Source organism: Diadema setosum, chromosome 9, assembly GCF_964275005.1.
Source record: "Diadema setosum chromosome 9, eeDiaSeto1, whole genome shotgun sequence".
NCBI classification, from domain to species: Eukaryota; Metazoa; Echinodermata; class Echinoidea; order Diadematoida; family Diadematidae; genus Diadema; species Diadema setosum.
In genome coordinates, this window is record NC_092693.1 from 17,976,706 (window position 1) to 17,996,553 (window position 19,848).

At 39.1% G+C, this 19,848-nt stretch overlaps 1 protein-coding gene across 1 annotated transcript; it reads right to left on the reverse strand.

The window, feature by feature from the left end:
• Window positions 1-4,386: 4,386 nt before the first annotated feature.
• On the reverse strand, window positions 4,387-19,553 carry LOC140233182 (type II phosphatidylinositol 4,5-bisphosphate 4-phosphatase-like). The gene is made up of 5 exons (XM_072313298.1): window positions 19,440-19,553; window positions 16,778-16,833; window positions 8,040-8,136; window positions 6,859-6,901; window positions 4,387-5,687 (listed from the first exon to the last, which is right to left on the reverse strand). The coding sequence occupies exons 1-5, from the start codon at window positions 19,542-19,544 to the stop codon at window positions 5,614-5,616; spliced, it is 375 nt and encodes a 124-aa protein (XP_072169399.1). The 5' UTR covers window positions 19,545-19,553; the 3' UTR covers window positions 4,387-5,613.
• Window positions 19,554-19,848: the final 295 nt, after the last annotated feature.

The window sequence follows — 19,848 nt, forward strand, 5'->3', positions numbered from 1 at the left end:
CACTGGTAAAAATACCTGCCAAGTACATTGTACATGGTTGGACTATGCAGTTTGTAAAAAGAAAAAACTTACAGCTTTATCACTTCTGATTTTAGAGAAGAATATTACTGAAAATTCCTTAATTTAGGAGGTTTGGACCCCCTGTGGACTCCAAGGAAAGCATGTTGCCCATTCAAACACTTTGAGATCCTATCCCTCTAGGAATGCTACTTGCTAAGTTTGGTGAAAATCCATTACAGTGCACTCCCGTTACAACGAACACGGTTATAACGAAATTTCGTTATAACGAAGTAAATCTTCTGGTCCCAAAATTATCACCATTAAAGTCTATGGTACAAAATTCGCTTATAACGAACACGGTTAGAGCGAAATTTCCGTTATAACGAAGTCTTTTCCGAGCACCACAGACAAAGAAAAACAAAAGAAATGTGCTCCGTTATAATGAAATGCGAATTGCTTTCGAAAATACTGTACGTAGCAGAACAAGCATTTACAGCGTCTCTGCATGGGTGAACGCTTCACACCACTGTGTGTTTGCTCCTTGTGTCACACACAGTTTCTGAGGGGAACTTGCGTTTATTATTGTCATACAGTTATCCCATCACATTTCCACATAGCTTTGCAGTGTATGATGAGTATTCAGCAAACATAATATACGTGGTTCCTTGTTTTCGTTATATATTGTATTTGTTCGGTTATAACGAAATTTCGTTATAACGAAAGAAAACTGCCGGTCCCGAGCATTTCGTTATAACGGGAGTGCACTGTATGTTGTTTTCAGCAAGAAGACAATAATGTACAATTCAGGTCAACATTAGGATTCCCCCCCCCCCCCCCCCAAAAAAAAAAAAAAAAAAAAAAAAAAAAAAAAAAAATCCAGGGGGTGGGGGCAGCCCTGGATCTGCAGTGAACAAACTTGGAACTACAGTCATCAATGTACTAGGTGTTAAAAAAAAACAAAAACAAAAAAACACACACACACACGCACACACACAAAATTTCCCACTTTTGATGCTTGATAGTTTGAAAACTATATACACTGTATCAGAATAAAACTGTCATTGATAAGAGTAATAGCTGAATAGTTTACAATTTAGTTGGAGTAATTTGAATATGAAAACCTATATCAGTTTCATAAAATCCATGATTAATTTCAAAGATAGGTTCCAGATTTTGGTCAAATTTTAACCCTCTGTGCAAAACCTGAACTTTACACAGGAACTAATGATGTGTATGTGATGTATGTGAGTGTGTATATACTTACAATGACCCTGAACAATGGACATGAATACCACCTGTTCAAAGCTATGCTCCAAGGCACTTGAATGCTTTATTAATTATTCATAATAGATTGCCCTGGCCACTGCTTCTCTGAATCAATGGCAAAGGGTGAAATGCATGCACATGCAAAAAGTATAAAGCACATGTTTCTATGTGCTTGTATACATCACATTTCAGAATGAATAGCTGTGAAAGTGGAATTCCGAATGAATAAATAATGTAGCACTCAAATCCTGGTCATTGTTCAGGATCATTGTCTTGGTGTCAACTACACACTCCCATACACACCAATTGACTTCTGTGCAATATGTAAAAGTTTTGTACAGAGGGTTGGAAATTAAGCAAAACTTGAAACCTCACTGAAAAATCAATGTTAAATTGAATGAATTTGAATCATGCTTTCATTTTAAAATTGCCTCCAACAAAATTGTACACTATTCAGCTATTGCTCATATCAGTGTTAGTGTTTTCTGGGGGGTGTTTCATCAACGTTTGTCAGTGCCGACAACTGTCGGCACTGACCAAGTTCAGCAAAATCCTTGGTTTTGATTGGCTGAGATGCTCTGGTCACTGACTGTTACTATGTCGATTCAAGTTGTCAGCGCCGACAAACGTTGATGAAACACCCCCCCCCCCCCATGTATAGTTTTTGATCAAAAGTGGGATTTTTTTTTTTTTTTGGTAACACCCAGTACTAGGTGTTTCAAAAAACATTTCCCACTTTTGGTTCTTAATAATTCATAAATTATATATCAGATAACACTGTCATTGATATGAGTGATAGCTGAATAGTGTTCAATTTTGTTGGAGGTGGTTTATGAAAGCGTAAATCAGTATCATGAAATCCATGATTAATTTCACAGTTAGGTTCCAGGTTTTGCTCTATTTTCAACCCTCTGTACAAAACTTTCACTTTGCACAGGGGTCAATGGGTGTGTATGGGAGTATGTGGTTGACACCCTGACAATGGTCCTGAACAATGGCCAGGGTTGGAATGCTTTATTTATTCATGAGAAATTCCACTATCACAACTAGTCTTTATTCAGCCTCTGGCAGTATCTGTGTAAAGTCAAACGCCTGCCGACACTGTCGTTGAGTGGCGACAGTGCTCTCCCTACTTCTGAAAAATGAAACTACAATGACTACCTTCTCTTCTGTCGTAAACATGGTGACAGGAAGCAAAGAAAATCAATTAGAGTATACACTTGTGTATATGGGGGGGGGGGGGGGAGGGCACCAATGATTCTGCCATGAACAAACTTGAAACAACAGTCATCAATATTCTGACTCATTGTATTATCTTAGCTCAACTACTTCTGGTTCTAGAGAAAAAATTAGAGATTCCTTACTGGGGGTGGGTTTGGCCCCCTGGGGGCCCCCTTAGGTGGGCATGGTGCCCATTTGGTGGAATTGAGATACCTCATCCTAGGGATGCTACCTGCCAAGTTTGGTGAAAATTCATCGTTGGGATTTTCAAGAAGAAGATGAAAATGTACAATTTAGGCCCAATTCAGACCCCTCCCCACCCCCCTCCCCTGGGTCCCAAGGGGGGGGGGGGCACCTCTGATTCCGCCATGAACAAACTTGACACTCCAGCAGAGACTCCAACCCAAAGCACCTTCTGATCTAGAGATTCTCCCACCTGAAACCCCTAGCAAACGGGAGACCTCAAGTTGATGTGTGCGAAGTTCCTAGGGTTCTAGATGCTCTCTGGTGCTATAAGGCTTATTTTTTCTTTTCAACATACAATAGCAATAAGTAAGAAATCCTTTCCAACAGGAGACACAGAGCCAGGGCGGGAGAAATTAAATCTCAAGCGGGAGAACGGGAGATTTTGCAAAAATGGGTTTTTGGCGGGACATCTCCCGTCGAAAACGGGAGAGTTGGAGTCTCTGCTACAGTCATCAATGTACTAACTCCTAGTAACTTAGCTCTAACACTTCTGGTTCTGGAGAAGAAGATTTTTTAAAGATTTCTTAATTTTAGGGGGTTTGGGCCCCCTTGGGGGTCCCCCAGGTGGGGTATGATGCCCATTTCAAGAAACTCAGATCCATATCCCCCTAGGGATGCTACCTGCCAAGTTTGGTGAAAATTGGTCATGCGGTTCTCAAGAAGAAGATGAAAAGGTAAAAAGTTTACACACGATGCATGACCGACGCAAGACGCACAACGACGCCAGATGAAGAGCGATCACAACTAATAGCTCACCCCAGCCTTCGGCTCAGGAGGCTATTTTATTAATTAGCTTTTTTATTTATTAGCTCACTTGAGCCTTCGGCTCAGGTGAGCTAATAAATGGAAATGTTATGATAAAGTAAAAACATAGTTCTGGTAAGGGCTTGAGAACCAGTCTTGCGCCATTTCATATTTGCTTGCAATATTCCGAGGGAAGCTACATTGTACCAAGAAACTTACCCGGCTGACGCGATTTGCCTGGATGATGAGTTGTTTCAGAGTATTTTGAGATCAAAAGTAAAAGTCACTAAACCGACTTTTATCCCAGAAGGATCTGGGTTAACTCGGTCACAGAGACAACGCGGCCCTATTTCAGGCAATTTATACACAGTTCATGATCGCCATATTCTATACCAAAGTCGATGCTTAACTGAATATAAATAGGCACATGTTCATTTTGTAGGCGCGCCAAAGAGGTTTTTGATGCGCGCGTTGTATCAACACGGCCCATAACTGCGACAAGCCAGAAACAGTTGAACATGAAGCGCTCCCATAGTAAAACCCTGTACAATCAAGAAACACAACTTGGCCCTGCCATCAAAGAGAGGTCAAGTTGTCCTAGAGTCCAAGTTAGCCTGGCCCCGATCAGGTAAGTTTTGAGATGCAAACATTTTTGGTTAATATTTCGCATTTTCGTCGTTACCCAGCAAATATCTTGTTATTACAGCATTATTGCACAGATTTCTCAGGCATACATGTACATTTGGGAACGAACTTTGACAATTTTTGCAGGCATACCAGCACTATGTTTTGGCTTTAATACATAACTACTAAGACACATGGATACACAATAATATGAGTACAGACAATTATTTTCTAAACAAGACATTTAATGACACATACAGTCACATCAATCTAATTGTGACCACTTATAAAACATAAAATTCTGTAATGATATTGCTTTTGATTAAAAAAGAAAGAGTTTAATCATCTTGGAATAAATGGCTTAAGTACACAATGTACCTCTAGTAGCTGTGGAATTGACAATTAAGAAAACTGCTATGCATGTATGCATGGCACATACATGACACACTGCTGTACTTACTCTGCCTTATTTTTTTCATAATATGTATCTGTACCTGCTTTGTTAATATCTATACTTTTTTTCTTTAAAGATATCTGTATAAATGCTTGTAGCTACAGTACAGAAGTGCACACAAAGTAAATGATAACAATACTACACCATCACTATGAGTGGCATAATTTAGATTCTGAGTCACCTACATATCTTTATACGACTCAAGATACAGCTCATTTTACAATCAACATTTTACAGGAACATGTGAAAGTTGTCATGAGTGTTACATCAAAGAAACTGGTTAGAACAATGAACAGAAGCAGATATTGTTGTACATGAAAGTATAATTGATTACATATCCATGCAATCTTCTATAATCTTGCTACTGTAGCAGGATATGTATAGTAGCAAAGTCTAGATCAAGATTTTGTGAACTGTTTATTCTCCTAAGATCAGAGTGACTCTGGAGCCTACCCTAAAATCTCTTGATTACAAATGATTATATACATATAATGCACTACAGCAAAGGATTATAACCCAATATACAAATGGATTTGAGTGAAATGACACATATGCAGCACGTTGAATGATTCTAATCTAAAATCCTATTCTTGTCTTGCACAGTTCAATGCATGAATAACATCCTGTACAGCAACTTAAATACAACTTACCACACAGGCTACAGCACATGGTATGGTATGTACATTCTGACAAAAACACAATTTTCTTGCACAAACTCGAGACTGGCTGCAAGGATCATATTACGCCTTACTTGAGCTAGAGCGGCTTAAACTTCAGGTACTACGCTATTTGTAAACACTTGTCAAAGACCAATGTGATGCTTTCATTGTTTTTATTATCAATATGTTCCGAGTAAGTCACCATAACATTACCTGGTACTCATTTTCATTCACTAAAGATCACAGGCACATAAAGAGGACTCGCTCAAATCGGGTTAATGTAATTTAGGAAGTCTCATAATGTTTGATATTCTTTTTGCAGTTTTCACTTAACCACTTGTCGTCCCTACAAATTAGAAATTACAAATTAAAATTACATTCTCGACTGAGCTGACCTTCTTACTGCTCAGTACAGCACACACAGCAGTAGTAGCATGATGCCACAATATTCATAAAAGCCACGATGAAGGCACCTAGATTAATGAAACAGAGAGAACAACGATATTTTATATTCTGCAGTTTCTTACTAGTATATCAAGACTAAAAAATCAAGAACAGAACTGGCACTGATTTTAAACTGCTCAAGACAGATTCACAGATACACACACAAATACACACAGACTGAGATGCGACGACACAGACAATCACTGACATAGAGAGTCCCAGATCAGGCATACAGTATTTTATAGATACAGACTCACACAGTCACAGCTATACACACATAGACACACTCCTATGTGACATTGACAAATGCAGACACAATCATAGACATACAGACTTAAAGATACGTACTGTACAGTACTGATCGAAGTGAGGATTAAGGTTTATAACATTTTTTGGTGAGATGAGGAGAAACCTCTTAAGAAATATGAAAGAGCATGTAATAATTTCAAGAAGGATTTCACATTTATTTGATGAAAATTGGTCCTGAAATGGCTCAGATATATATGAAAAAAAAAGCAATCCTAATAAAATTGTCAGGCCACAACTTTTATTAGGATCACTCTGTTTTTCCTTGTTTTTAGATATCTCAGTCATTTTGAAACTGATTTTCATCAAATAAACTTTTGGTTCCCCCTTAGAATTGTATGCTGTTTAACATTTCATAGAGTGGTTTCTAAATATCTCGCAAAACATTACAAGCTGAATCCTCACCTCAACTAGTACTGTACAGTCCCTCTGGCCCTATTTCAGACAATTTCAGACAGTTCGTGATCACCATACATGTACATTACAGAGAGGCGCATGTTCGTTTTGAATGCGCGGGTGCACATGTATTAACTCGAACCATAACTGCAACCAGCCACAATGCGAAGCGCTCTAATAGTACAACACTGTGCAATCCAGAGGTAAGCGAGGCCGAGTTGTCCCCGAGTCCGAGTTAGCCTGACCTCGATCAAGTATGGTCTGAGAATCCAACTCCGTTGAACCTTTTTGGTTGATATTTCGCATTTTCGTCCTTACCCAACTAATATCTTGTTATTACAGCATTATTCCACACAATTCTTACACATATGTATGTACATTTTGGAGTGAAATTTGACAATTCTGCAGGGGTAATGGAAATATGCTTTACCTTCAAGTCTATACTGCAGTAAGTCTTTTTCAGTCTTTTTGTACAGCAGGGCCAAACCCAAAACTTACCTATCCAGATAACAGAGATACTTCCCATGTACTGTGTTCCAACCTAAATGATAAAAGACATATAAATGTAAGTGCCAGAAACTAATGTACAATCAGTAACACTATTTTGCATTCAAACACAGACAAAGCTGAGGATTAAAGGGAATGGCTAGTAACTGATCAGTGGGAATGCTGGGGGGGGGGGGGGATTTTTCCAGTCCTTGTGGGATTCATTTGAGAGTACATTATATATCTGTTGCTGTGTGAAAATTATTTGCTTCAGAATGGTCTCATATTCAAGTAATGAGCAGTTCAATGTTTCCAGGTTAGCATGCCTGCACATCAGTGTTGGGGCGATCGTTAACAGCCCGTTAACGATCTAGGAAGATCATCGCAGGTGTTTGTCAATTACAAATTACAGGAAATTTCATTATTATACAAAAAATCCTCATCTAAACTTAAAGCTCCATAATTACATGGCTTATTATAAAGAATAACATGATTCACTGCTTTCCCCCCTGAATAATAAACAATCTTTGCAAATCTTTTAGAGCCTGAAATTGACAAGTTGCACATTTCTGTAAACTACTCTCTCTTCAGCTTCAATTCAGCTATTAAAGGCCCTATGAAATCAACTCACCCTTTCAATGAAGAGTCATTCACAAAAAGATATAAATTTTGTTTGGCTAGTTCGTGCAAAGGCTTGCCTTGTGCATTTACATCTTTAAAGGGACTGTACAGTACTGGTCGAGGTGGGGATTCAGGTTCATAACATTCCTAAGTTAGATAATGAGAAACCTCTTATGAATATGAAAGAGCATGTAATTCTAAGAAGGATTCAACATTTTCTTGATGAAAACCGGTTTTCAAATGGCCGAGATATCAAAAAAAGTAACAATAATAAAAGGTGACTGGCCATGCCTATTATTAGGATCTCTTTGTTTCACATTAGTTTTTGGGTATCTCAGCCATTTCAAAAGCGATTTTCATCAAAAAAACTTTTGATATCCCTTTGAATTGCATGCTCTTTGACATCTCATAGAGTGGTTACTGAATATCTCACAAAACATTAACAGCTAAATCCTCACCTCACCCAGAACTGTAGCCTGCAGTCCCTTTAAGGAGGGAATAAATCACGTACATGCACAAGAAGGAGCTGCACATACAGCATTTAAACTGCACAACCACAATGCCAAACTTACGGTGACTCCAATGCCAACGACCAGAAAGATGATGCCCACTACAGCGTGTGAAAGGCAACGTATTGGGGCTTTTAAGCTGGGTTCATCTCGTACAGATCTGGTAAAGAATATAGAATTGATTGAAAATGAAATATAAAATTGATACAATAATATATAATATGGACTAGCCTTGAAGAGGATACAACGTTTATTGTCTGAAATAAAATCATATTGCCGGAGTCAAAAACAAGGGCATGCGATACGATTCTAGTGATGGGAGCTAGGGCATTAATGTTGTATCCCCGGAAAGCAGCCAGTCCATATCATTATTATTAGGGCCTACCCATTTCAGGCATCTTGAGCAGGAACAGAAATTATGAGAATCTAAACTTTTTACAACAGTACTTCCCAAAGACAAAATTCCACTTGGCGCCAGCTTGAGCTCTACACCTCTGTGTTGCATGCATATCATGCAACACTGTGCATATCAATGTGAAGGTCTTTTGAGGCAGACTGCAAAGAAGGTTTTTGCAGTGTGAGTTGGACCAAGAGTCTTACAAGCTATGTTCCAAAATCCATGGGGCTGGTATCCCTGACTGTGTACAGAGTGACAACGGACTGCTGTACAATTCCAGTTCGAGAGGTCACAGAGTTCCCAAAAGAGTATGGTTTCAAGATAACAACTAGCTCCCCCGAGTATCCACAGAGTACCGGTAAGGCTGTGGATGCAGCTGTAAAGATCTCACAAGGCAAGTGCCAAAATGTGTCTCACCCATTCACATAGAAGAAACTAATGTTTTACCAACTCCCGGAAGTTCATTGACCCCGCCTATGACCTTTGACCTTGTGATGACCTTCAACTCCCCAAGGGACAGTTACCAGCCAAGTTTGGTCACAAACGGACATATATGTATCAAAAGTTATGAGCCATAATCGAAACATGCCATAAAAAACTTAACATTGGGCCCTATATAGACCCCTGTCTGTGAGTTTTGACCTTGTGATGACCTTCAAATCCCCAAGGAACATCTACCATCCAAGTTTAGTCATAGACGTAGGAATCAAGAGTTATGAGTCATAATTGAAACGTACCATAAAAACATAACATTGGGCCCTTAAAGTTTGTTGACCCCTGTCTGTGACCTTTGACCTTGTAGTGACCTACAACTCCCCAAGGGACATCTACCATCCAAGTTTGGTCACAAACAGACATAGGTATCAAAAGTTATGAGCCATATAATCGAAACGCACCGTAAATTGGGCACTAAAGTTCATTGACCCTTCCCTGTGACATTTGACCTTGAGGTGACATTCATGTTTGGTAAAATGTGAAACTTTGTATAACCATTCTTCCCTCCAAGTTTGATTAAGATTGATGTCCTCAGTAGAGAGTTATTCAAGTTTTTGTAGCGTTAAGGACGCTGGCAGACCATCGCTGGACGGAAGGACGACGGACAGACGGACGGACCAAGTACGGACGACGGACGGACGGACGGACGGACAGATGCCGCAGGCGATCCCTTAGTCTTCCTGCACCTCCAGTGGGCTGGAAAAAAATGACTCATCAAAAGATCGAAGCGAGATCATGGTAATTTCTATCTCAGCCTGCTTGTGTGGAGAAATACTCCCACAGCAAGCATGAATAGCTCACCAGCTCAACGGTTCCTGGGTCACAGAGCAAATAAAAATGTCCCGATAGCTGCGAATAGCTGCTGCAATTGAGCCACGAGTGAGTCATCACTGACATTGTAGAGCAGAAGCGCGCAAACCAGTAACGACAGGCGAGATACTACAATCGCAACGCTAAAGATTTTTAGTCCCTACAGATAGGCAACATTGTCAAGATCCACCCAAGGAAGAAACACACAGTATAGCAAAAAGGGAGGAGTCGAGCGAGTCAATTAGATCATACAGTTGTACATCATTGAAACAGAAAGTGGAGTCCACTTATACGGAGAAGCCACTGACATCTTAAATCAATGCAAGAAGAGTTTCATACAAATGTTGATATCGCGATCCCCTCACAGTTAGATCCCGCACCACCCGCAAACACAACAAAAGAATCAAGCGAAAAAATCACAAGACTAGACATGAGTGTAAACACAACCCCAGAGCATACAAATGCTCAACCGCCTGTTCTTCACCGAAGTAGGAGAAACAAAAGACCTCCTTTACATTTCAAAGATTTCATAAAACAAAGTATACTATTAATCATGAGCAGTATGCTGGTGTGCATGTCCAGACATACGCGGATGATGTGATGCTGTATGTTTTTGCAGATCCTAAAGCCCGCCGCACACTACACGATTTTGCCCCGATTCACCGGTCTTAAGACCTTAAGACTAGAAGTGTGACGTCACAGTCTTGCCATTTTCTAGTCGTACGACTGGGTCTTAGCGCCAGTCGTAGAGATTTGACATGTTGAATTTCTATGACTGGACGTAGGCTTTCAGCCATTTACAATGCAGTAAAATGCAAGCGCACACAGTGCGCACTGCGCACGCTTTACAGTCGGGTCGTATAGTGTGCGGTGTCCGGTCGTACGACTGGTCTTAAGACCCAGCTTGGCTTAAAGGGAAGGTAAACCCCAAGAGCAATGTGGATTGAGTGAAAGCAGCAGCATTAGTAGAACACATCAGTGAAAGTTTGAGGAAAATCGGACAATCAATGCAAAAGTTATGAATTTTTAAAGTTTTGATGTTGGAACCGCTGGATGAGGAGACTACTAGAGGTTATGACGTATGAGTGGACAACAATACCAAGAAAATATAAAGAATATTCTGCAAGAATCCATTTTTCATGAAAATTACAAATTCCATCAACTTGATATTGACATATGTTAAGGGTAGCAATTATTCCCACTGCTTTCTGAAAGCGGTTGGTCCATTGCTCTTTCATAATTCTAGAAGAGTGAATTTTTGTTGAATTTCCTTTATATTTTCTTTGTATGGTAAAACAGTCTATCTTTGAGTTAGCCCATTGTCTGTAATATCGTTTGGAGGTAAAACAAGCTATCTTTTACATAAACCATATTACCTTCTTAACTGAGATTTTTTAAATCATCGCTGTCAGATGGTAAAATGGTCTATCTTCGAGTTAGACCAGTTTACATAGTGTTTGTGGTCTTTCTAGAAGATAGACCATTTTACCATCTTATGATGTGTAGCGGGAGTGTATACATGTGCTGTGGTTAAAGAGTCTCTCTGCACAAAAATCTCATTTATTTTATAATTAAAACCCCAAATAAGCACAAAATTCTTCAGTTATCAGTGTTTAATATGCTTCTTCTTGTCCCATTGCTAAAAATGCATTATACCCATCTCCTAAAAAAGCTCAAACCTCTTGCATTGAACATCTGCAGAGGTGGATGGAAGACAATATGCTGAAGCTCAACTGTGACAAGACAGAGTTCTGGGTAATTTTTAGTCCACAATCCCGTTATTGTTTGGAGAATGTCATGCTTACGATCTCAGACATTTCTATGATATCAGAGCTAAGCTGTCAGCAACAAGTCTACAATGTATATAGTTTGACTCTGCACTTTAAGATGGACAAGCATGTTTTGGATCTCTGTCATGGACTGCATTACCATCTGTCAAACATAGCTCGCATTAGACCATTTATTGACAAGAAAGCATGTGAGGATGCCCTCAGAACCATCTTTGCATCCAGACTGGATTACGCCAACTCGCTGCTTTATGGCATCAATTCCTAGCAGGTCGCCAGCACCCTCAGAGGATACAGAATCGTGCGGCAAAACTCATCTTCATAACTGTACTGCCGTAGGCATGATCGTGTCACCCCTTTGCTGATTGGCTACCAGTCGCACAGCTCATTGTTTTCAAGATCTTGACAATCCTATTGTGTAAAAGTGGTCTCCAAGGGAAAGCTCCGGCCTACTTATCTCAGATCTGTAATCATTCCATACTGTTCTGCTCGACCTGGGGCCCATTTCATAAAACTTGTCATCAGTGACAACTGCCACATTTCTACGACATATTTGCTCTCAGCCAATCAGATGCAAGGATTTCAGTAGCTTGTCACATCTATGACAACTTGTCACTGATGACAAGTTTTATAAAACGGGCCCCTGGTGTATATCTATACACAGCCCAGTCGCTGTATAAATAGTGACAAGGCTGTACCGTCACGACCCACAACACAAAGAGAGCTCAGCAATCGCATTGTAATCGCTTTGAGTTTTGATACTTTAGATCATTTTTTGTCACCTCAAACTCATCTAATGTAAATCTTCATTAATGAGACTTTATATCTATGCTATCAATATTGACATACACATTTTACAACTTAATGAAAATTATGATGTATGCAGCATGTGCAAACTGCACTTCTGATAATCGGCAGTTCACGCGATCTGAGTGCACTTTTAAACATCAAGCTGTCGACCATGCTGCTACCAAAGATCACATGCATGCAATATAGATCGCTGCCCTTCCAGCCACGCATGCGCATGCATAATTTGCTGAGTGGTCAATGCGCCATTTTGAATTCTGCAACGATGAATCCTGACAGTCAATGGATTATCATGAGGGCTCTCTATGGACTTATGTACCTTCTGTAATATAAGCATGCACTTTACATGAGTAACATACAAATGTCTGTAAGCAATGTATAAATTGATATAAGTTTGGTAGATGTGTTGTGGTTTCCCACTTTGATGGTGAGGCTTCGACTGTCTGACGCTGGTCGGGCTAGACCTGGTGCAGATAGCACCTTACTCCATGTACCCAAAACCAACAGTATAGAGCGGGGGACAATTTGCTTTTGTGACGGCGCTGCACTGCGATTGTGGAATGATCTACCTCGGTTCGTCCGCATTTCCCCATCCCTTGATGTCTTCAAGAAGAATCTTAAGACTTTCCTTTTTAATGCTAATCTGTGACTAAATTTTGTTGTGAAGTACTGTGAAACCAGTCATTGACTGTGTAAGGGCACTTTATAAATGATCTGATTGTATTGTATTGTAAACTAACAAAAGTTAACTAAATGAATAGGATATTTCAGTTTTGATGGAGAATTCACTACAATGTTGGTCACTCAAAGGCCAAAGCACTGAAACCAAAACTTGCTCTTGCTCATATTATTCTTTTTCTTTCCCACAACTGTCTGTACTGTACATGTACTTGTATATCACATAGCATATCTTTTATTCTTCGTAAAGTTCAGGACTGAGTTCACATTGTTACAGAAAACATTTACCTCCCACCCACAACCACATAAAGACAATGAGCTTCAGCCAGTGACATGCATCACTGCTATTTCACTGTTTAATTACATATTCTCTACATTTTGCAGCAAAGGATAGTTCCCCATCGGAATAGCGTTCAATTCCGATCGGAAAATATACCACCGAAATCTTCGACTTATTTGCAGGATAGCCAGCTAATCTGCAAAATAGGGCACGTGCTAATCCTAACGCGTCTTCATCAGCTCGAGCTTAAACATCAGCGCCGCATGCATTACGCACCACGCAGGAATGTAGTAAGTCGGGTCGGAGTGTGTTCGCACCGGTACTGTTTGTTTAAGTGCGCATGCACCAGCATCAAGCATATAAACCTGACAGTGCTGAAGCTTGAGCTGGTGAAGACGCGATTGCACATTTCAGCTGACTTAGGGCTTATTTCTCTGATCCCCATAAGTGGGCTATTCTTCAAGCTCGAGCTGATGAAGACCACACAGCTATGAAAAGGGAGTGGTTGGAATACAGTAGAGTGTTTAACCCTATTCTAACTGGACTTTTACTCCTCCCCCCCCCCCCCCACCCCCATCTCGGCCGCCGATGACGCGATAGCCACAAAATTTTGCCCGAACATAGAGCCAGATGTCAACTACAAAATTATATGGTCATACAATAGAAAATATTGATTTTCTATTTTCTTAAATTACGAAAATTTATGCATGAAATCATATTTTCACCTGCAAGTTCATTATAAAGACTGAAGGATTGCTCATTTTTTTGTGTGTCAGAAAGACACAATTTTCATGAACCAAAATAGCACAATCAAAATCTTTTTTTTTTTTTTTTTTGGGGGGGGGGTCGATTTTTGTTTTATGTATTTCATCGTTTGCTTGTTTTTTGCCTTCTTTTTCATTGTTTTTTTTTTGCCAAAATTTGTTTCTGTTGCAAGCACTTTTTGAAGCTCATCTACATTAGAAATGATCGATTTCAATGATTAAAAGTTGAAATAATCTAATTTATACAAATTTAACAAAAAACAAAACAAAACATGAAACTTAGCTTGCATAATTGATTTGCACGCAATATCATGAATTTCAGCTGTTTTGGGGTTGACATGCATATGTAAAGTGTTCTTCAGAACGGTAGACTTAAATGAAAAAAGTCATGAAACAATGTGGCAAAATCTTTGGGCATTGCTGAATCATGGCGTGAAATGTCAAGTCAAGATAGGGGTAAGAGACTTGTTGCTTCATATCACAGTTTCAATCAGTTATTGTATGTCATAAACAGCCAAAAGAGTCAGAGAAAAAGAAAAAAATATCTCTGGTTTAAAGGGGATGACTACTAACTGAACAGTGGGAATCAGTGGGAATGCTTGGGGATGATGTTCCAATCCTTGTGGGATTCACTTAAGAGTACATTATATATCTATTGTTGTGTGAAAATTATTTGCTTCAGGATGGTCTCATATTCAAGTAATGTGCTGTTTAATGTTTCGTGATCGCCCTGTCACTGCACAGGCATGCTTACCTGGAAACATTAAACTGCACATTACTTGAATATGAGATCATCCTAGAAAGCAAATTATTTTCACACAATAGATATATAAGGTACTCTTAAATGAATCCCACAAGGATTGGAAAAATCATGCCCAAGTATTCCCACTGATCAGTTACTAGCAATCCCCTTTAATGCTGTTTCTTTGCATCGTAACCTTTACTTTTTATTGTCAGTTCTTCATAAAGTACAATAAAGAATTCTCTTTCATTCTATCCCTTTGTTTGCCATATATAAATGCTTCTTTCAAATGCAAAATTGTTTGTAAAAACTTTATTGCTAAATATCTGACCAATTCTTAAATTAGCAACACATTGTTTTATGATTATAGTTTCTGTTTCTCTCTTAAAGTGCCATGTTTTGTATATTTCTTTCTGATTTTGTGCTGGTTGAATGAATCAAACCACTTTCATGTCATGTAATCTTTCTCCAATACAAAATACACAGGGACATACATTCAGAGATGCCAATTTTGTTAGAAGACAATAATATTTGCATCACAATTCATTGGGATAAATCACTCTTAAAGCATGTGGCTCAGCTTGGTGAGAACAGTCAATGAAATAAATTACCCAAGCTATAAAAGGTCAGATTCCTGGCTAATCTCGAATTCTACTGTGACATTTTTTTCCCGGAAAAGAATGACACGCCTTCTCTGGTCTAGTGAACAAAGATTTACTGAAAGCTATCACGTACTCCACACATTATAGACACTCTGCATATGATATTTCTATACAATTTTTAACATGATTATGAAAACTTGAGACTCCCAGTGACTCTTATTTGCACTGATTCATCTTCACAAGTTTGAGTTGCCACGTGAGATGGACGGTTCAGGAGCACTCCTGAAGTGCTCTAAATTCTATATTAATGGTATTCAACATTTAAAGCCAATCTTGAGTTTTTTTATATTTTCCAAAAGAGCGAGTCTTTTTCTTCAATATACTAAAGCTTGGGATCATAAAATGAATAGGAAATTGTATTTTCAGCTGTTTTTCTCAAACACTTTTTGGTAGAATAGTGTGATATAGGTGTGTCTTATAGAGTCCCCTTTTCATTTCTTAAAAACCCTGTCCATGCTTTACACTTGCAACCCTATTAACTTTGGAAAGAATAAATGTTACTGCTTTGAAAGTTAGCAGTAACCATCTACAGAATGTGTGGATAGAGAATGCTCAGTTTCAGCTTAATCTCTTAATCCCTTCACTGTTGTTGCTCCAGTGGTTTACATCCTGTTTTTGTTCCATTCATCACACAGCTAGCACAGCCTGATAAAGATTAACCCCTTCCTTCCACAATTCTCTGAGTGCCTTAAATGCCCCCAAACAAGATTCTTGTTGCCCATGGACAGAGAATGGACGGGTTGGTAATCCACCTGTGTGAAGGCAGTTAAGCGGTACATGTATCTCCCTTCAAAGGTAAACTACATGTGCCACAGAACAATGGAATATTGATCAGATGTGAGGTATGAAAAGAGCATGCACTAATGGGCTCACATAATCTTTTGTTCTACACAAAACCAGGCACCTGAATGGGGTGACAGGGGTTAGCGAACACAGATATCTACTTTGCCTGTGGTCTCAGCAACAAGTGATTCTCAGTATGAACAGATCTCGACTCAGAGGGGAATTAATCAAAGGGTTTCAGGCATGCTCCTGGGTCCAATATGTTGCATATAAATGGGGGCATTAACCTGTTGAGGATCGACAGTTTGATTTTACTACAACACCCATTTCCCATTGACGCTTTCCCTAAGTACACTAGGGACTTGTCCTCAACGGGTTAACTTGAATTTGAAAAAAAAAAAGAATACCTATGTGCTTCCTTTTGATTTGGATTCTTGGGATGAGTAAACTTCAACAAGCAACCATCAACTCTCCCTTTCTATTTCTTTGAGTGTTTGCTTTTCATCCCCAATGAAAGTTTGCACCTTCAAAAGGTTGTTAACTCTTTCTTACATAGTTACAGAGAGTAACAGTATACTTATCACTGGTTAACTTACACCTTTCCGCAGTAAGGGCATATGGGCATACTTGGGGCCTGGTGCTCAGGGCTCAACTGTTGAAGTAAGAATGACAGAAAAAGAGTGTTCAGTTTTTACTTATCTACAAAATGTCTACTGCCCAAATTGTAATAACCCAATATATCTCACTTTAATGAGCAACATGTGCGAAGAATACTGTTATCTATTTCTTGAACACTGCTGCCCCCCACAATCCAAAATGAAACATAAAATGTCACATTGGGTCTCTTTGTCTTTGATCTTCTCTATTTCAAAAGGGATGATAAGAATCACAGTAACCACAGGAAATCAGAGATTTGTCATATCAAAACAGAAGATTCCTGACCTACTTTTGATTAAATTTTGTTCAAAAGAGGCAATTTTTTTTTTATTTGGATTTGATTTGATTTGATTTATTCTCTGTACGCCATTTTTTTTCAAATACATAAACTTTCTGTAATTTCATTAACAAAGTACAAAATAACGGTAGCATACTTTCAACAATTATCATCCTTTTCATCAATTATACATTTCATCTGTAATATAATTACATGAGTAACATCTCAATAATTTGTATACAGAACGATTGCCAAGAATAAGCACAATGCTTGACTGTTTGGCAACCGATAACAAATAACATTACAATGAAGAAACACAAGAGGGTCCAACATGATGCTCGTGGAATAATGGTTAGAGAGAGAGAGAGAGAGAGATAAGAATGGAAGGGGAGGAGACGATAAAAAACCTCCCGATACTATATAGTCTCGCCAGATCAGCTTGACATACCTACGTGTATGTACCTAGACACATACATACATGCACATACTGTCTTTATACAAATAAGCTACAGTGATGTATTTACATAATAAGTGTTACTTTTGTCATGTAAAAGTTACATTGAATGAGAAAGAGAAGGAGAAGAAGACAAAAAGCAATCATCTATATACACAGCATAAGTTTCTACGTGCCCTTTCAGGGCATGATGTTATAGTGAACCATAATTTGATCATGATAAGTGACCAACACCCTCCACGCCATTCTGAGCCAATTAAGTTGCACATGATCAAATCAATGTAATATGTTTGCAGGGTTGTCCGCAATCACATTACACAAAGGTTTGTGACACCATCATTAGTAACTTTCAGGCCACCGAGGTATCCAAAAATACTAAAATGGAACAAAAAGACGCCACGAGATAAAATCTAAAACAGTTTTGCTTCTAGCTAGTGACTTTATGGCTATAGGTGTAGCAATAACCTTATACAGTACTCTCCGCATAATCGGGTAGGCTCTGACAGAGCGTTTCTTACCAGATTAAGCGGAGTACCCGATTAACAGAAGAACACGTCTCATTCACATTTGACAGACACAATGGCCCGAATTCACGAAGGCGGTACAAATGAAACCATGGACAAAAACCATGGAGCGCCAAGTGTCGCACGGAATATTTCGTTACGAAATTGGTGATTTCGTCGACAAAATGACCGTTTCGTTAACGAAATTATCATTTCGTGGACGAAATGTTCATTTAGTTACAAAATGTTGTCATGTCGTCACAAAATAATCATTTCATTGACGAAATGACTGATTTCGTAACGAAATATTCCATACGACACTTGGCGCTCCATGGTTTTTGTCCATGGTTTAAACCATGGTTTCATTTGTACCACCTTCGTGAATTCGGGCCAATGTGTATGTACATGCATTGTACACTGCACCAAACTCCTACACTGTATGCTAAACGAGCGTGCTTGCACGGCACGTTATACATACCTTACACTTGCTCAGTCACGAGCAATAATACACACTCTTTTTATGGACAAATATGTCTTCAAAAAAAATTGTCGTTTGACTATGGACTCCTAGCTAAGAGGCAGGCGTTTTCTGAAATGAACATGTCTCTTTGCGTGCACTAGTCACCTACCAAGTAGAACGTCGGGTTACTAACTTTTCGAGAAGTGACTGGGGAAAAGCAAAATTATGGAGCTGCATGGTGCATGGCCTGATTTTCGTTGCAAACTTCTCGTATTGTGAATGTTGTTGCGGAGCAAGTGTGTTCAACTCCTATCTGCCTATGCAATTGTGAGTGCCAGCTGCATATAATGTTCGTTTGCGTGTGGCAAGTCGGTACTGGTACATGTGTTTTCATGTTTTATCATTCCCAAATGATCGGTCTTCTTTGCAAATTAAGCACAGAATGCCATTAGCCGTGGAAAATTTGACACTCATGATTTCTTAAAGTGTTATATCTGTGATAAAATGTGGGTAGAAATTAGATTAGAAGAAAATTATTCACCCATTTATGCGGAGTGGCAACCCGTTTATCAGGTAATTTTAATGTGCACTGGAACTGATTTTGACATTACTACCCAATTAAACGGAGTACCCGTTTAAGCGATACACGATTACGCGGAGAGTACTGTACTACCAGTAAAAGTGAGCATTTTGCAGATCTACATCACATCATGATAATATTTCAGGTTCTACACGCCAAATATACATTATGGGATCCTTCAACTAAGACAAGAACAACAAAAACAACAACCAAAGCTGGTATGATAAACAAGGAGTGTTCGGAATGCTCTCCTGTAATTGTGAAATCACCACAATACACAACAGTAAACAATGAGCGCAACCTGTAGCGAGGTGCACGTCTACTCACAGGGAACTGCCCGTTGCAGTGGGGGCACACATAGTTCCTGGAGCGGGAAGACCTCGTCGGTGTTGTTGTGGTTGGGATATCCTGGGGGACCATCGCAGATTGCATGTTGATGATGCTGACTGCTGCAAGAATGAGGAATTCAATAAGCTGGTGTTGGTAGCAGTTATAACACAACTAGAAGAAGAACAGTGTTAATGATGATAATGCTAATAATAACTGATGTTCATAAGATCATCATTGTTATTATTATTATCATCTACAGTAGTAGTACAAGTAGTACAAGTAGTAGAAGTAGTAGAAGTAGTAGTAGTAGTAGTAGTAGTAGTAGTAGTAGTAGTAGTAGTAGTAGTAGTAGTAGTAGTAGTAGTAGTAGTAATAATAATAATAAGAAGAAGAAGAAGATGAAGAA